The following is an 18,693-nucleotide window of genomic DNA, read 5'->3' on the forward strand; positions in this document are numbered from 1 at the left end:
AATAATATAATAAAATTGGAACACTGAGTTACTGAGTTAGTAACCTCTGCAGGCTCTTATGATGGCAGGTTACGTCAGCTGCTCACTGACAAACTAAAGAAAGGACTTTCATATGTGGAAGAATTGTCTTTACTTTGAGTTTGTTTGGCTAAAATCTGCCAAGCCACAAAAGTAATATAGTAATAACGATGTAACTAATTACTTTTGATACCAAGTAATAAGTTATAATATGGTTACTTTTACTGAGTGATTTGCCCAACACTGATTATCTGTTAAAAAACACAAAGCTCGACGTCTCACCAACAATCATCAGCAGCTTCTCCTGCTCTTTGATGACGTGGATCTGAAAGACTGATCCCAGGCCGGGGATGTGAGTCAGAGAGTTCTTGATGACGTTCAGGGCGTACAGACCCTCTTCAGAGCCCACCAGAACTATCTGGAAACACAATCATTAACATAGCTATAATTATTCCTGTGAACATGGAGACGTTTCAGACAGGAGCAACATGTGGCAAACGTTGGCAGTGATCCCCGAGCATCTGCTCTGCTCTCCGTGTCCATTCATACATTAATGTCATTCTACTTTTGTCACTGTGTATAAAGATGAATGATCAGCAGATTAATTATTTGAGAAATAAAGTGAAAATATGTATGTGCATACACAACACTGCCAGTTAGTCTCAAATAAGCGATCGACAGCGATACCTGATCTGTGAGGGGGAGAGTGCAGTTAATATCCAGCCTATCGTCTCCCTCCAGTTTTAGGAGAGAGTTTCCGAGCAGCTTCTGTAAGGGCAGAGAGAGGGGAGGGGTCAGCAGGGTCACCACTTCAACCTGAGCTGAGAGGGAGGCAGCAGAGGGGCAGGACAGAGGGGGGCTGGACTGTGTGCAGGTTAACAGTGTCAGAGGTGGGACCAAGTCACAAGTCGGTCTCCAGTTCACGTTTCGATCGTGGCTTTGTCCAGTCACGAGTAGAAAGTTATGCCAAGTCATTGTTCCATGAACCCTGAAACCATCCTGAGCCTCCAAACAGCTGAGATGTCGATTTATAGTGAAACTACAATTTCAGCTACCTGTACGTATTTCTCTCCATTAAAGCTTTGATTTCACATGTAAAACTTGATAAATACTTTACACATAACAGAGACATTTAAAGGGGAAAGTTCAAAAATACATATTTTTCCTCTTACCTGTAGTGCTGTTTATGTCTCTAGATTGTTTTGGTGTGAGTTGCCAAGTTTTAGAGCTGAAGAGATGAGACGTCTTGAATATAACAAAGAGCGTGCATCTACTCATGGATGAGAAGCTTGTGCTTGTTACAGCACAGGATGTAAACATTAATGCAACCTCAGCTGAGCTGTAACCTCTAGTATCTACACCTCACTCCAAAACAATCTAAATAGATATACAGTACTACAGGTAAGAGGAAAAATATGTATTTTGATTATGGGATGAACTGTGAACGGTTTATATTCAGACAACTTTGACAATATTCAGTTTTGGCATCACAAAATAAAAACAACATAACTGTTCCATTAATGGACAAAGTTTACAGTTGTCAGACTTTTTTTGAGGGTCTTCACTTCCATTATTCTGTTCAGTAAACCTGCAGAAACTAAACTACATCAAAACATTACAATTACTTTGAGAAGTTAACCAAAAACCGCAGAGATTTTGCTGACCCTAACTTTCTTTCAGCAAGCCAACTGAAAAGTCAGTCTCAGAAAACCACTGTGCAGCCTGGGGATTGTTTTTGGCCTAACATACATCTGCTAGAAACTAAAAATCAGGTTATGTACAACTAACAAGATACCACAACAAAAAATGTACTTGATTAAACAAGTGAGACGACCATTAAGTCGTCAACTCTACATATTGACTTTACATACAATATTAGAGTAAATTATTAAAAAAGCAGTAGCAGCCACACAAACTTCAATCATTCCTATTTTAAGTTACATCAACAATAATTTACCATTTGTGTTTATTCGGTAATGCTCAACAAAGAACTGACAAACTTCAGAAAGTTATCTTGTCAATATACAGTCTGTTACAAATGAAGTTTAATAGCATTAGTCTCTCAGTCTTAAAGGGATAATTTGGATTCTTTTAAAGTTTGTTTGCACGAGGTAATTATTTTCAGTCAGTGTATTAGCTACAGCAGATGGGATCCCCAGTTTGAAGAAGCAGCAATGTGGTGTTGTGGGCAGGGTCAGCAGCAAAACGTAAAGACAAGTCAGAGTCACGTGACTTGAGTCCCAGTCTCTAGAGAGTGTGCAGAGGGGCAGCAGGGTAAAAACACAGACGAGCACACGAGCAGGCAAAAACCCGCTGTCTGATCCCTGGTCCTCTGGACGGGACAGTTGAGGAGGATCAACCCAAAGATGATCAGACATCTTGGTGACAAGTTGTGTACTGTGGTTATAAAACAGGACACCAAATATATCAGCAACATTCAAAGTGTCACGTCAACACAGAGTTTGTACAGGACATGACAGTGTAGCAGAGGAGAGTGAGAGTGAGGAAGTGGTCACAGCAGGTGAGGTGAGAGCACGGGGGAAAGATGACCAACCAACACAATGACAGACACATGCACTACTGCGTGCCTCGTGAAGGATATGCAGGTGTGTGTGTGTGTGTGTGTGTGAGTGTCAGTGAGTCTTATGTCTATATGTTTGTAACTGTTTACCTGGACCAGAGGAGACAGAACCATTTGTCTTTTGGACACAGCAGCCTATGTGTACAATGAAACCCAATGGAATGGGCAGAACAGAGCAAATCAACAAAACGTGCCCATATACCGGACATACAATGTAGCATGATGAAAAAGCAACAAACAGCAGTGAGAAAGACAAAGAGAGAGAGGAGGGAGAGAGAAGAGGAGAGAAGAAGGGGACAATTAACGACACATATACGTGAACTAAAACTCTAAACCTAAAGCCTACGTCTTAAAGTGAATTTTTGAAGAACACAATATCTGCTGCTCATGAATGGCCCCCACACAAACAGCAAGTTTACGACCACAGCCACAGACAAGACCGTTATCTGTGACTGCGGTCGTAACGGTTTATGATTCGAGTCAGCAGACATTGAGGATGCCCCGGTCGCCCCCTCGCCTGCTCCGGAGATACTCACTGCGTCAGCCTCGGCCTTCTCCCGTGAGGCCCGCCCCGCGGCCACCACCGACTCCATGACAGCCACCCAGCGCTGTTTGTCTGGGAAACTGGGAGCCATGAAGTACATTGACTGTCCGGGCCAGCAGGGGGCGTGACAACGGGACTCCAGCTTCAGGACGTAGGGAACATCTGACACACAGGGAACATAAGTAAGGTATGACTTCAGGATTGATGCTGTCTCTTAAGGGCTTCAAGTTTGTTATAATCAAATTAAATGATCGCTGGTCGTATTGAATTTGACAGGTTTTCACAGCAGCAATTTTGATGTGAAATTGTTTGGTAAACAGTAATGATACTAATTAAGGTCAAACAGAGTCAGGGTGCTGCTCGGTGCATGCTGGCTCACTTGAGTACTCTGCTACACTAAATGGAACTGGACCTTAAATAGTATCATTAGCAACACAAGTGTATAGCCAACAATTTCATATCTAAAGGGCTGGTGTGAAAAAGTTTTGAACGCTCCAACTGCTGATATTGGCAACCATTATGACAAACTGGCAACAATTTCTTGGTCTTTGGTTGCCATCATTAGCAACCACTCTTTAACAGCAAACAGCAAAATGTGCACCGCAAAATAAATACATTTTTAAAATTTTACTTGTGTGCACACAGAAAGTTTTTCAACTGTGTGGTGTAAAGTTTGATTAACCTGTCAACATCACACACAACTTTGCAAAATGATTCACCTAACAAATCACCAGATGAGCTAAAAACAAAAAGGAAATTTGTGGAGTCTTGGGAGGTGAAGTGTCCCGGCATATTTGAGCTGGACAGAAAGTTAGAGCCAACTCCAAAACATGCACAACATTCACTTCAGATTAGTAACACAAAGTTCGCTAGTCTGCAGAACCACAGGGTTCATGCATCAAAACTGTTGAACATTCTTTTATGTCACAGTTTTTATTACTTACCCGATATATAACAGCACAGTATCTTGATTACTCACAATATGAAGTGACTAAAAATGGCAACCATATTTTCAGTTTCGGCAACCGAAAGCTGATGCATGGTTGCCACCCTGGCAGCCAACTTTAAAAGTTAGTGTTGAGGCCTGCTGAGATAACAGCACACTCTGTATACAGTACCTGACTTGGCAGTGTTTGGTAGCTCAGATGCCCCTACGGCTCCATGAACAACCACTTCTCCATCTGACAAACACAGGTCAAACTCTTCCAGCGGCTTCACCGAATCTGAATCACACACACAGAAAAACAACAAGAGGCAGTGTTAGTGAAGGTGAGGAACTGCTTTGGTAGAGATAACCTTCGTTGCTGTGTGTTGTTCTGTTGCACGGGTTAAAAAAAAGCTACCTTCTCTGGGCTCTATCTCGTAGATGGACACTTTAGTCCCATCCAGGACCATATATTTTCTCTCCCAGCCCTGGCCTCGCTTCCCATTCCTGAAACACACACAAGACATCTGCATTACTACAAAGTACCGATGATGAAACGGATCCAATGCTTCTTTTTACAGGAATCTCTACAAATGCCTTTGTTTAAAGTGGTTTAAGTACCAGATGGGTGGATTTTTTTCCAGACAGAACATACCGCAACAGAGAGTGCTTGAGAGGACTTGAGTTAAGTAACATCAGGCTGCCTGATTAGTGGGTGGAGATGACACAGCCACAGCACAAAAGAGAAACTCTATTGCTCGAGACAAATACACTAGTAGGTGTGAAGGACATGACGGATATAAAGCATGACGTGTCTCAGTAAGGTGTTAGCCATCACAAGCATGCAGAACAGCTTCAGTGCTCCCTGGTATATATTTAGCAAGTTTTTTAGCATTGATCCACATCATTTGAACACTCAAACTGTTGAGTGTCGCCTTGTGTTCTGTATGGAGTATCTGCAAGTTTCCACTTATTCAATAAGACTTTTCGGCGACAAATTCTGTGAAGGTCATGTCTACGATGCATCTGAAGCACATTCATAAGATAATCTCATGCATTTATGAGCCTTTGTATCTTTACAAATCTCGTTATAAGATGTCATGCATGATTATACACTTTTGTAAAGTAATATAAGTGGTGGACATGATCATCATTCATAATGTTTTACACCTCCATGCCAAAGTGACAAAAGTGCTTGAGAGAAGAATCTGAGTCCTGGGTTACACAGCACATTATAACTACTTTAACTTTAACATTTATAAAGACACATAAAGAATGAATCATAACAGATAATAAATTCTAAGTTTCTATAAAGGAATAATGTCTTATAAACATCAAGCAAGCTTTATGGAAAGTGACAGCAAGGTACAAAATTATTAACACTGTATAATGTTATGAGTTGTAATGTATGATTATGAACATTCATAGAGTTATAAAGCCTCATCAATGTATTATAATGGCTTTTGAATGTCTTGATAATGCATTGTAGACATGACATTCATTGAAAAGGTAATACTTTCTACAGAAACCACATCTATAATGCATTACGGGGAGCATTCATAGTAAATTATAATGCATTCATAATGCTTTGATGACATTCAAACACACATGATGCTTTATATCAACAGTCATAAAATATTATAGATCCGACTTAGTAACTTATAAGACATTTGAACTTATAATTGATTATATGACTCAAATCTTTAATGTTCTATGACTGTTGATATAGTGCATCCAAAAGCATCATGTGTGTTTATGAGTGTGGCTATAAAAGCTTTATGAATGCATTTTAATTCATTATGAAGGCCCCCATAACACCTGGCCTGTGTGTTTATGTAGACCAAAGTGGTCCATCACTCATGATCTGCACCCAATACTACTATTGATTGGCACAGAACATTGTGAGAAAAGGTCAAACGGTGACACCGGCGTGTCCGTCACTGACCTGGGCTGCTTCATCCAGCCCTCCAGGTGCATGTGTCCGCTGGCCTCTTTGAGCTGCTGGCCCGGGGAGCTGCCTTTGTCCCGACACAAGCCCTCAGACAGATGCAGGGAGCAGTCGCTGGACATGCCACATGTGGCTGGAAGGCAGGGGGAGCATTTTGGGTGGCACAAAGCGTGACATTCTGAGGAGAAAACACCTTGTTAAAGAGACAGCAAAGCCACACAAGAGTTTGTCTCCTCTGTCTCTTCCCTTTGTGCCACCTTCGACACAAAAGGAAGGGTATAAATGAAATAAATTCATGGTAATTTTATCGCTTTAAAAGTTTACAGTAGGTATTTCACTCCAGCACAGTCAAATCAGAAACTATCTTAAGACTTGCCCTGCTGAGGAGTGAATCTGTGTTTAGTGCTTGTCAGTTAAACATCTCAAAACTAGCACACAAAAAATGATAATGTATTTTTTTTTATTTTTCAGTCCCTTTATGAATAAAACAGATTTCTTTTTTTTATGTTTGTCTCATTTTTCTATTAATAAATACTGATCTCAGCCACAAAAATGCAGCATTATAAAAAGGTTAGGCAGAACAATGGGAATGAGTGAGAGGCAACGGCAGCTGCCATCACCATGGTTTCACACATCATAATAACACTCCCATTTATCATCCATATTAAAATTTGCACTTATACAATAGAAAATACATAACCAAAGCAAATAATGTGAGGGCTGAAATTTAAATGTTAATTAATGGGACAAAGAGGATCATTGGGTTCAGGGCTGCCCTTTCCAACACATCTGTAACTCACCGAGACAGGTAGCAGCTTGGCGACCAAAGTGCACAGTATCCAGGCACACAGTACACTTGGCAGCTCTCATGTTGAGTCCCACTGTGAAGCGGTGAGGGGTGTTGTGGTGCACCACCCTCTCTCTCTCCCTCTCTCTGTCTCTCTGACTGTCCTTCAAACGACGGCTATACTCTGAATACAGTCAGGGAACACAGTGAGGGCGGGCAGCTCCAATATGCCTTACTGTGTCAGGTACATCCATCACTTCATAACCTCAGTGCACCATGCCATAACCCGCCACGAACTCAGTTCAACAAAAGAAGGTTTCCAAAACAACTGTAAGATGTTTAGCAAAATGCATGAGCAAGTAAACTCTGAAGACAAAAAATGCTTGAAAAAGAATATTGATTGAATCAATCCCTCTGCTTGTGCCCACTCGCTGTTGCATTTTAAAGGCATTATCCAGTATCAAGTTTGCCAGTGTGTGTCCAGTCTTCCTTGTTTGCAAGTACATACCAAAACATTTTTCATCAAATATCTGGTCTAATGAGGACTTGTTGGTGTGAGGTACATTCGGGCATCACATACTGTATATTTTAAATCCATGAGTCTTTACAGTTAAAAACAAACATACACTTGTACATAATTATCTAAACATGTTCTGGATTGAACAAAATAAATTAAACCAAAAGAAAATCGGACAGTTATGGAAGCCCATGACCACCAAGTCTTTTTCCGAGTGCCAGCATCTTGTTTCAGTTATTCCCAATGAGGAGACAACATATGTGGCCCGCTTCAGAGTGCTCCGACATTTTCGTTGAAAAGCTCAGAACTTTTCAGAGAGGCGCTGGTGTCGTTTTTTTCAGGCAATTGATGGACTAGATGGGGACTAGTCACCTTGGTAACCAAAAAAATGAAGGAGAGGCTTGTTCTGTCTGTGTCTGTCAGACATAAACTATTAAAACAAAGCCCACCTGTGGGAGCAGATCAATCTCATGTTGCTGGGCGTTTCATCACCCTGCGTGTTGTGAACTTGTTGTTAGTTGTGTAATCGGGGTGGGTGATGTCTCCCAAACTGGCATATGACAATGTCCATAGTGAAACATCAGCGATGGTTGATGAAATTGTTGTTTGACAAGTGCCCTCAGAAAGACACACAGGTGCCAACAATGTAACTGAGCGTATTCACCTGTGCATGTTTAATAAGAGAATAATAATGGGACATGGAGACATAAGGTTAGTTTAATGACCGGTGGCAGTGGCTTTTAAATCACCATGTCACAATGTTAAGACGGCTCAGTGGTCGATGACACTCAGCCATCATCAGCCCAACCCTATCGTGTAATCAACCCTCTGTTACTGTTAAGTTAGCAAGCTAGCTAATGTTGATCATAATAATGTCAAAAACACGCACAGCATTTTTTTAATTTCACCACACACACGTTTCATCCCCGTGTGCCCCTCAGCATCCTGCCAGTATTTTTCTGCCTGAAAGAAAAGCTATATGGACACAAGGCCTCAGTCATTATAATGCCAAACTGTCTCAAAATAATGAGTTGGTATTTCAAAATAATGACTTACGATCTAAATCATTATTTTGAGAGAAGTAAGTTATAATTTTTGAAAGTTTCTCATTATGATGATTTATAAAGACAGGATTTTTTTTTTTCATCTCATTGGTGGAAGTGGGTTTCCATAACAGGTAGTTAATAATGATTAAGCTTTTCTTTCCCATAATGTACACTTATTACTTGTATGTTATGTAATTATAGTTTTTATGACAATTTTGCATTTATTATTATCTTATGTTCTTTATTTTTATTCTGTCACATTCACCATATTGCCTTATAAGGATCAATATCAAGATTTTTTTCGTCAGAGGTAATAAGACGACTGGATAATACCTTTAGAGTGTGGGTTCAAACAGCGTTTTGTGCATTGCAGAGTTTATCATATGGTACATCTCTGTTAGTGTATGATGTGAAGTTCAGGTGGGATTGTAGTGAGTTAAAGAGCAGAGCAAAGTTCTGCAAATCAGATAAGCTAAGCTTCAGCAACCAAGATAAAAACGCTTCAGATTTCTAAAGCTGTGCACTGACAAGGTGAAATTTTACTGGAAGATTTCTCAGCCTCACCTGACCAGCCTGGTGGGATCACACGTTTTGTAAAAGTGCAGAGCTTTTAAAATCTGGCCTTTCAAGGATGTGGATGAGGCAAAAAGAGGAGAGAGATAAGAGACCAAACTGCAGGAACCAGGAGTTTGGATAACTTACTTTCAAAAGTGACCCTCCTCCTTTCTGAAAGGTGTGTGAAAGAGAAAGGATGGTAAGAGCTTCATAAACGATCCTTCCGAGTGATATTGTAGATGTGTCTGTCTATGTGTGTGCAGGTAAGGGCCAGTATGTGTCAGGTATGAAGCCTTAAACCTGCATGTTCGTGTCTGTTTGAGAGAAATGGCTGCAGTTCAGTCAACATCATCCCTTCACTCACCCTCGGGTGTTGCGGTCTCCTTCCTGCGTCCAGAGTTGGAGGGTGCCAGGCTAGTCGGGCCCTGCTGGTGCTCGGGAGACTTCACTATGGCAGACATCATCATCTGCTGCCGTGCTGAGGCCGCGTTTGTAGAGCTCCCATGATCCTTATACTGGAGCGCTGGGGTTGGAAGAGTTGATTAACTGAACTTGTATCATTTTTTTATGTCATGCTGAGTAATCTGTTTGTATTGTTCAAAGATCATGTTAGTGGTTTACTATGGCTGAAGTTAATGGTGTTGAAACAGAGTTTAAAAAGCAGCTGTAGAGGTCTCACCTTCCTCCCTCAGAGATCGCAGCTCCGCTCTCATTTTCTGCAGAGCATCTTCCAGCTCGGAGCAGCGAGCGCGCTCTTTGTCCAGGGCCGCCTTCATGTCGCTGTACTGCAGAGGCACCGGCTGGATGGGGGGCACTGGAGAAACCTGGCCTTGACTCTGACCCTGAGCCTGGGCCTGAGCAGCCATGGCAGCCAACAGGTCCTCTCGGCGACGCCCGAACAGACCCTGAGACACAGGACCCAACATTTTATTCACTTAAACCGTTACTATGCTCCTCCCTGTCTTACTTTCCCCTAACTAATTCAGTTTCTCTTTCTGAAAGTTGGCTGGTGGGAGCTGTAATGACAGTTTTTGCATGAAGTGACTCATTTGTGGATGCCCTGAATTTAACCTTAATTATCAAACTTGTCATATTAATTCAAAAGTCTTCCTTAAATATATATTTCTTTAACACATCTTAACATTCTGTCATTTTTAACCCATTTACACCCGGCACTTAAATGTGCTCTCTATCCAGACACGTCATCCAGATAAGAAAAAACATGCCTGACCAAATCTGGAAGTAGTCTGGCTCGCATTGTTTTCTGATCTTGAGTAGGTGTTAACGCAATCTGTAGGCTACATGTGTCCACAACACAAAGCTGATAGATATTTGTTGTAGCTAACATAAAATATGGGTTGTTTTTTAAATTCAGAGAGCGAGCAAGTGAGAAGGCTGACAGAGACATCTCTGTTTACTGAGTATATGTCTATTTTTAGCACCAAAAGATGTGTTAATCGACAGAAAAATGAAAAAATATTGTGGTGGGAAATGAATGATATACAATAAAAAACTTGTTGTGCAACAAAAACTGTGTGCAACAGCATGCTGCACTCATCTGTGCAGCTAATCTGCTGTACCAAGGTTTAAATTCATCTAGTCACAGAGGAGTCTACATATCAGCACTGCAACACACCAGGACAAACTGACACACAAATTTTTATATGAAAGGAATAACTTAATGTATTACATTCGTCAAATATACATAGGTGACAAACAATAAAGAATATGTGGTAGACAGTGTTTCACAAAGTTTATAAAATTTCCCCTAATTCAGCAACTCACACACTTTTTCTCAAATGTACAGGACAAAGGTCCAGTCTCAGTTAGCACTGCACAATTAATCACAATATTATTGAAATCACAATATGGCCAAGTGAAATATCCAAAATCACAGAACCAGAATCAAATCACAATTTTTTTAAGGAAAAATGTGTGAGAAAACAGCATTATAATGAGGTACTGTAATACTGCATCATACTATCATATCATACTATTATATCATCACAATTTTAATTGTTGTTTTTGTTTTTGTTTTTTAGGAAAAATGATAAATGCATCTCACAAATGCAATATCAGTTAAAATAATTAAAATATTACTTTTTTTTAACCACGATGTGCAGCACCTATTCTCAATGAGGAAAACAAGAACACATTGAAAATACCAGGTATAAACCCAAAGGCAAAATCTGATCATTTATTATCCGGATAACGTTTCAAGGTTTTCATAATATTCTGAATACATTTTTATATTAGAAAATCATATCAAATCTATGCGAAATAGAATAATAATACTTGCACTTTGAGAAATATTTTTTAATTATATGTACATTTCTCTTAACTATATTTCAAGAGTTTACTAGTTAAAGCTTCAGTATAATGTAAATCTGAAGACAAAACTTTAACAAACTTAAAAAGTCACATCAATTTTTCAAAAATGTCAGCTCTGTGTAGGAAGACAGATATAACAACTATAATCGATCCAATAAAAACCATAATCCCAACTGACCTTTTTCTTCTTGGAGCCACCGTGGGCCTGGGACTGGAGGAAGTCTATGAGCTTGGTCTGCTGGGTGATTGTCCCCTCCATTTTCACCTTCTCATGAGAGTACACGGCCTGCAGGTGGAGCTAAGTGAACATCACTACTGCCATGAATTTCTCCTCAAGTACTTCACTTCACACAGAGAGGGTGACAGAGAGACAGAGAAGGCAGGGGAGGGGGGAGCGGGGTGCACAGGATGCTGTGGGGTAAAACAAAGTGTGGGGGACATGTGTCTACTTGTGTCTTTCACTATTAAAACAAAGTGACAGAACAGTGGGGGAGAAACAAGGCTGTAAGTGACAGAAAGATTTGCTCCCAGTCCAGCAGGTGTACATGTGCGTGCAGTGACAATGAACTCAATCACATCACAATCTTGGAGCACTTGTTTTTTCTGTGGATATACATTAGTAGGTATCTGTGTAAGTGTGTGTATATGTGTGTGTAGCAGCACCTGGATGTTCTCCAGCTGGTACTCCAGGTCAGTCCTTTCAGTCTTCAGCAGGTCAGTCTGGTCCAGAGCGTCCTGCAGCCCCTGGGTCAGACGGAAGATGTGGGTCTTCTGGGCATCCATCTGCTGCTGCAGTTTCTCTTGCTGTGGAGGTAATAACCACTGTTACATCACCAGCTGGACCCTGGGACTTTGTCACTTGCTGCTTCTTACAATTGGCTGCTTCTGGTGACAGCTCCAGCTAAACCTAAAGCATGGTTTGATATTTTGTTACAACTATGACTTTACAAACGGCAAATCAATTCTGTCATTTCTCTGTTGCAGCAGAGGTATAAATGTAATAGGATGTCATGCAACGACTAGAAGAGGTCACTCAGTGAAGTGCAGTCCTCCATCAGGCAACAGATAGTGAATCACCTATAACAAGTGGAGATTCTCAGTTTTTTGATAAAGTTTTTGTATATTATAGTCTCAGTTTTCTTTGTGATGCATTGAATAGTGTCATGATGAGTCGTGGGTTCAGCTAACAATATAAACTTAATAAGGCAACAATAAATGAGGTGAAGTCCAAACTTCCCAACTTATTGAGAAGATTACAAGCAACCAGGCAGCTTTACAATAATATAATAAATAAGAAATCAGCATTTTTGGAGAAACTCACAAAAGCTTCCTGATTATTCTTAATAATTTACACTTGATGTTGCCTGTTTGAAGGTCAGGGCCTGCATGTCCCAGTTGAAACTGTGGCTTTTCAGAAGGCTGATTAGATTTCCCCCAGTAACTGAATTTAATTTCAGCAAGTGATGACCATCATGTTCAATTCTTCAGGCTTATAACAAACCAAAGTTCATGAAAATCAGTTCAGGATTAAGCAAGTTACAGTCGATTTTACAGTGAAGTCCACATCTTTCTAGTGGACCTCATCACTCATCATCGACTACACAGATACCAAGTGATAACATACAGCAGTGGCTGATGACATTCATTTAAGATGGTGGGGATTAATTCATTTCATATGGTGCCTAACTCTGGGTATGGAATCAATCAACAGATGAAACAAAACTTCTATGTCTATGGATGGAAGTTTTTGAGCCACGACAAAGGCTCAAAACAGGCTTGTAGGTAAGCCTTGTTGTCCTGTAGCCCCTACTGGTCACATAAAGAGGAGTGAGGAGTCAGCAGCTGTGGTAAAACTACACAACAGAACAGTCACTAAAATAGTTTTTTTCAAGGTTTTTCAAAAACTGTCAATCACCACAACTACAAGACCCGATAGGACCAGTAGTCTGCAGATTAGCTGCAGAAAGAATAGAAACTTGTACGGTCACACATGCAAACACACACACACACACACACACACACACACACACACTTAACACATGATCTGCTCAAGGCTCATGCCTGGCAGAGCTAAAAAGCACAAAGAAAAACATTTAAACATGTCAAATTTGTACATAGCGCATAAAAGAAAACAATAAGAGATCATGTGAAAATACAGAATGTACCTCCTCCAGCAGCCTCTGCTTCAGATCTCTCTCACTTTCAAGCTTTTGCTGCAAACTGCGGGCGTTCATCTCCAGCATGGCGTGCTTCTTCTCCAGATCATTCAACTGAGAACAGAACGCAGGGAGAGCTTGCTGTAACATCTGCTAACCACAAAAAAGTGAAACACTTATTCAACGGTGTGGAAACGCTTACAGTGTCAGCAAGGCTCTCGGCTTTGAGCTTCTGGTCTTTGAGGGCCTGCTGCAGGGCCAGGATCTCAGCTTTGTGCTCCTTAACTGCCTGTTCCACAGCCTGGCGGGACTCCGAGCTGCGCTGCTCTGCACGAAGCCTACAGCAGAAAAACATTATTGACATTAGCTATCTGCAAACTCTTCTCGTTCAGCTATAATGTTTTACTTGCTTTTGTCTAACTGATATAGAGCTGTTATTTGAATCAAATCAAACAAATCCACTTTCATTTACCTGGATATATTTACTTGTATTCTACGCTCCTGCAGATGTTAGTTTAGGGTGGAGTTTTGGGTTTTGGGTTGAAGCAAAATATACCTTAAAATCTGTGTTTTCATATGTTTTCTGTGTACCTAGTTTTCATCACCCGCCCTGCCTACACCAACTCAGAAAATAATTTCATATATTTCCCAGAATACCTTTGGACCAACCCTAGAGAATATGCCTAAACTTGTTGCATTCGGTGTGTGTAGGCGGAGGCAGCCACATCCAACGCAGATAGCAACAGCAACATTGAGAGCAAAAAGAGAGTTTTTAGTCAAGAAAAAAAAGAAGCTCATAACCCTTTTTAAAAACGCCTTGTGGATAAATTATATTATATGGATGGAGAAACTTGCATCCAAGTCTGTTCATGTCAACTTTAACTGCACTACAACTTAACTCAGTGTGCTGCAACACTATGGAAACTTTGTACAACTTAATTAGTCAATATATGTCTGCTAAGTTATATTGACACTGTGTGCATATGGGTGTGGTTGTAACCTGTTCTGTTTCTCCGTGTCCAGCATTCTCTGGACCTCCCTGGTCCTCCTCTCGGCCTGGTTCTTCTCGTCCTCCAGTGTTGCCCTCCAGGCGTCCCACTGTCTCTCCTTCTCCATCAGCTCGTCGTTCAGGGTCTCCAGCTCCAGAACCTGCTCCTCCAACATGGTGCACGTGGTCTTCAGTGTCTCAAGGTTCTGGTACAGAACGGGATTTAGATGAAAAACACCAAAAAATCTGCCAAGGAAACAATTCTTCACCTACTCATTATGAACAAGGATCCTGAGGAAGTGATTTATATTCTCTCTGGTGGGTTTGGGAAATCCCTCAGAGGCCTGTCTCTTCCCCTCAGGAGAGTTGGAAGGGCATTTGTCATATTCGTCCCACAGCTTGAGGTTCTAGCATAGCAGTAGAATTATTCAGATCCTTTGCCAAATTAAAAGCAACAATACCACAATTTAGAAATGGAGTGTCAAAAGTAAGAGTACTCATATTGCAGGAAACTGGCCTGTGTCAGCATATTACTACATAGTGAGTGCTGTAAGAATGAGTCCTAAAACCCCGGAGTGAGTTCGCATAATTGCACTTCTGGTTCCCTCCTGTCGAAGTCACTGGATTTTTTGAATGGGTCTTTGGTTAGATGACTGAAATAATATCTGTGGTTAACACAAGCTAAAGACACTTTCACGTTTTGTTAATATACATCAGTAAAAAATCTTCTCATGAATATTGAAGCTCTTACATGTCTTATAAAATGACATTAAACGTCATCACACCAAACACTAGTCACTTGGAGGTAGTGATGTTGAATTGATGTGATTGTGGTTCAGTTCCTTTCTAGCCTATCATTAGCTTTTTACTACTGCCAATTGGATTTACACCTCGAAAATTATAGAAGTGGTTCTTTTATGAAGATTATCTGCTGAATAAAACATGTAAGAATCATAAACTTGTGTTCGCCACAGAGTTTACAGTTTTCACAGTGATGCTAACTTCCAGGATGACCTGCAAAAATACATCATACCTGCAGCACTCAATTAAATTATATAATTTTATTCTTATTAATGGCACATTATCATGTAAGCAGAAAGTCTAAGAAACCAGTTAGCCCCAGGCATTCACACTGGCACAATCCTGGAACACACCAAAGTGGACTAACCCTGAACTAAGCCAAGGGCTACTTGGCCCGGTTAGCCCTGAGTTTGCAGGTTTTCCCCTGAATATCAACTAAACCCAGGGCTAAAAGCTGCCAGTGAGAAACAGGGTGAAAAGATTAGAAGAAGAAGACAATCAGCCAGGTTTACACAAAACCCCTGTGTGGGTTTAGAGAGGCTTTAACCCAGAGCTGGAAGAAAGCAGCGTGAATCATACAGCCCTGGGCTTAGCTTAACCCTGGGTTAACAATGTTTATGTGAAAAGGGGCTAAAGTTATTCCAGGGAATATGCAGTGTGAAAAGCCCTTGTGTTACATACTGTAGTTAATCTTTAACAATTCATTGATTCAATGTAAAATCTATTTGAAAATTAGCAAATTACCTTGAAACAACAGTTAGCAAATAAATGTACTGGAGCAAAATGTCTGAAATTTAGTGCAGGAGATTTACAAGAAGTATATACTGCACATGTAAAGGGCATATTATGTAAAGTACCTTAAAATTTACTCAAGAATAGTACTTAGTAAATGTACTTAGTCACATTCCACCACCGTCACCTCAGGGGTTTCCATTTTTTATTTCTGCCTTCTGACAGGCTGTGATGGAGGGATCACTACTAGAATTAGTGGTGTGTAATCTTGTCTACAGGATTTTCTCCTGCTGTAGCATTCTGAGCCTAGCAAGGCTTTTAAAGTTTGGTTAACTGACAAAACAGCAGTGATGCCTAAGATAAAGTATAATCTCAGACACAGAGGCTTATAAGGAGCAGCTTGACAACCAATGTACTGTACCATGTAAATCACTGTGTGTAGCTTCAGTTTACACAACCCCAAAATTACAATTACAAAAACAGCATCAGTTTCTGTTCTGTGGAGTTATTTACATGACATGTTTGGACACAGAACGTTTTTCTATGTTCTTCACAGGGCCTACACAAAGCTCTGTGTTTCATGTCTTTAGACAAAGCACTGGGAGACAAATATAGCCTGTGCTGGTGCTGCAGCAACACCACGGCCCTCTGAAGTCCAACGCTTCCACAGCTGACACGACCTGGGAGTGATGGGGATGACACATCCCTCCCACACACCACCCCATCCCTCGTCTATGACTTCCATCGCTGGTTACACAACCAGCAGGACCGAGAGCGCTGCTGGACACCCACACACATATCCTCCCACAGGGGCCGCGCACACATCACACAGCCTCCTCGCTCGCTCGCGCGCTCTCTCTCTCTCTTGCTGCATCCAGAATACAGCACATAACAATGCTGAAATATTCCCAGGGTTTCTCTTGCCTGATTTACACTTAACACTGTCAGAGCTGGGAGAGATGTCTAGGTCACCTGTCAAAGGTAGTGAGGAGGTATCACATAATGTGAGTAAGTGAAAACCTGGTGTCTGACTGGCTGTGAGTGGGAAGTGGGCAGGGGGAAGGAACCAGAACTAGAGGAAGGAGTACAACTGTCTGAGAGAACAGAGAACTACTGTTTTTTCAAAGTTTTCAACTAATGACAGCTGATATTTTGTGGCAATTTCATGCAGAAATGGTGAAACTACTCAGCTTTAGCAGTGACATATCAGCTCAGCTGTAAGCACCATAACAAGGTTCAATCAGCTGTTTGTTTGTGTGCTTACTTGGTGATAGACTGGGGACCCATCAAGTGTGTTGTAGAGAATGAATGGATGGAAAGCTGCAGTATTTTCCTGTTAGATTTTAAATCCTGTCGTACAAACAATGCGCGTGGAATCTGATTAAAATGTCTCAGTACAATCAATTTTAGAGAAAGTTTCAGTTTCCTGTGTTTAATGCACTCATGAAATTTTTGCAAAGCACAATTTTTGAACAATATAAAACCTTCAGTGTTTACATCCATGTTTACTAGCTAGCAGTGTTCCTCTTCACTGCATTTGTTGGCGCATCTTGGTGCGTTACCACCACCTGTAGCTCAGTGGAATAGTGTGAGATCAATTGGCAGGAATGTGTATCACATTACCAGCATGCTCATGCACGAAAATTAACAAATCGTGGTATAAAAATACTCTTCCATATAGCTACTAATGGTCAAAAACTCCATAAGGTACAGGGTCTCAAATAAATACCAGAATAGTATAGATCAACATGAACACAATTAAACCGTAGTCAAGGGAACTGCTTTTGACAAAAGACCAGTATCCAACTATTCTATTAATGTTTACATAATTGAGCACTGTCTGTCCACCTGGGCTGAGGGAAACCCACATAAGGAGGGACAGAGCATATATACTCACACACACATACACACACGCAGCGGGAAGATAACCACAGGCAGACAGGTACCTGTTTCTGGTTGTTAAGGTGCATTTCACGGTCGGCCACCTCCCGACGCAGCCGGTCCACATCCTGGCTGAGCTGCAGCCGGTCCTCTCTCTCGTCAGATGCTTCGTCCAGCTGCTTGGACAGGTAGAAGTTCTGGCGGTTCAGCTCGGCGTTCTCCTGAGTCAGTGTGGTCAGCTGCTCCTCCAGATCTGTGATCACCTGTAAGAAGTCAACAGGACACTTCAGAAAATATACAGAGTGCTGACTCTGCACCCAAAATATATCAAGTAACAAACTACTATTATTTTTCCTAAGAGCCAGATTATGGTCTACATAATCTGGCTCTTAGGAAAAATAATTAATTTCTACCCTGTAAGACCTTATCTTTGTCTCTACAGACTCCAACTAATAAAACAATTAAGTCTTAAAGAGATATGACTTTTTTGTCTTCAGTGATACATTTTCACATTTATAAAAAGGCTAAACGTAATGCGCACTATGCATTCAAGTTACAAAACGGTGCCTGACAGGTTGATTCATTACGCTGACCCAGCTGACCCACTTCTACATCAGGTTTTTAAGCCTTAACAAAGTTGACACTCAGACTGTGTAAAGGGGTCTGGAAAAGACATCCCCACTGTGCTGTAATGTACACTCAGTGTACACGTAAATATACATTCATTTTGCACGCATGTCAAGGTCTCACTTGCATCATGCAGCATTGTGCATATCATTGCTGATCCACGCACAAACTCGACCCAACACCCCACACAGTCTAAACTCTGCTGCATTATTACATGATGCAGATATCTAGGTTAGTGATATAATACAGTAATCAT

General features: G+C 41.0%; 1 protein-coding gene across 7 annotated transcripts in view; it reads right to left on the reverse strand.

Moving 5' to 3' along the window:
* The window catches only part of citb (citron rho-interacting serine/threonine kinase b), a 58,857-nt gene that overhangs the window by 8,017 nt on the left and 32,147 nt on the right, over positions 1 to 18,693 (reverse strand). The window contains exons 16-32 of one of the 7 annotated variants that reach the window (XM_084729172.1): positions 17,876 to 18,073; positions 14,409 to 14,602; positions 13,611 to 13,746; positions 13,418 to 13,522; positions 11,916 to 12,056; positions 11,431 to 11,550; positions 9,601 to 9,826; positions 9,286 to 9,444; positions 9,069 to 9,092; positions 6,817 to 6,987; positions 6,014 to 6,194; positions 4,487 to 4,575; positions 4,262 to 4,366; positions 3,136 to 3,305; positions 2,690 to 2,734; positions 706 to 786; positions 301 to 436 (exon numbers count right to left, since the gene is read on the reverse strand). In XM_084729172.1, the coding sequence (XP_084585298.1) occupies positions 301 to 436; positions 706 to 786; positions 2,690 to 2,734; positions 3,136 to 3,305; positions 4,262 to 4,366; positions 4,487 to 4,575; positions 6,014 to 6,194; positions 6,817 to 6,987; positions 9,069 to 9,092; positions 9,286 to 9,444; positions 9,601 to 9,826; positions 11,431 to 11,550; positions 11,916 to 12,056; positions 13,418 to 13,522; positions 13,611 to 13,746; positions 14,409 to 14,602; positions 17,876 to 18,073 (2,281 nt within the window). The remainder of the gene's footprint in view (positions 1 to 300; positions 437 to 705; positions 787 to 2,689; positions 2,735 to 3,135; positions 3,306 to 4,261; positions 4,367 to 4,486; positions 4,576 to 6,013; positions 6,195 to 6,816; positions 6,988 to 9,068; positions 9,093 to 9,285; positions 9,445 to 9,600; positions 9,827 to 11,430; positions 11,551 to 11,915; positions 12,057 to 13,417; positions 13,523 to 13,610; positions 13,747 to 14,408; positions 14,603 to 17,875; positions 18,074 to 18,693) is intronic. The other 6 variants (XM_084729166.1, XM_084729167.1, XM_084729168.1 and 3 more) reach the window with 6 other exon arrangements.

This window comes from Lutjanus erythropterus, chromosome 10 (assembly GCF_056507025.1).
Source record: "Lutjanus erythropterus isolate fLutEry1 chromosome 10, fLutEry1.hap2, whole genome shotgun sequence".
Classification (NCBI taxonomy): Eukaryota; Metazoa; Chordata; class Actinopteri; order Lutjaniformes; family Lutjanidae; genus Lutjanus; species Lutjanus erythropterus.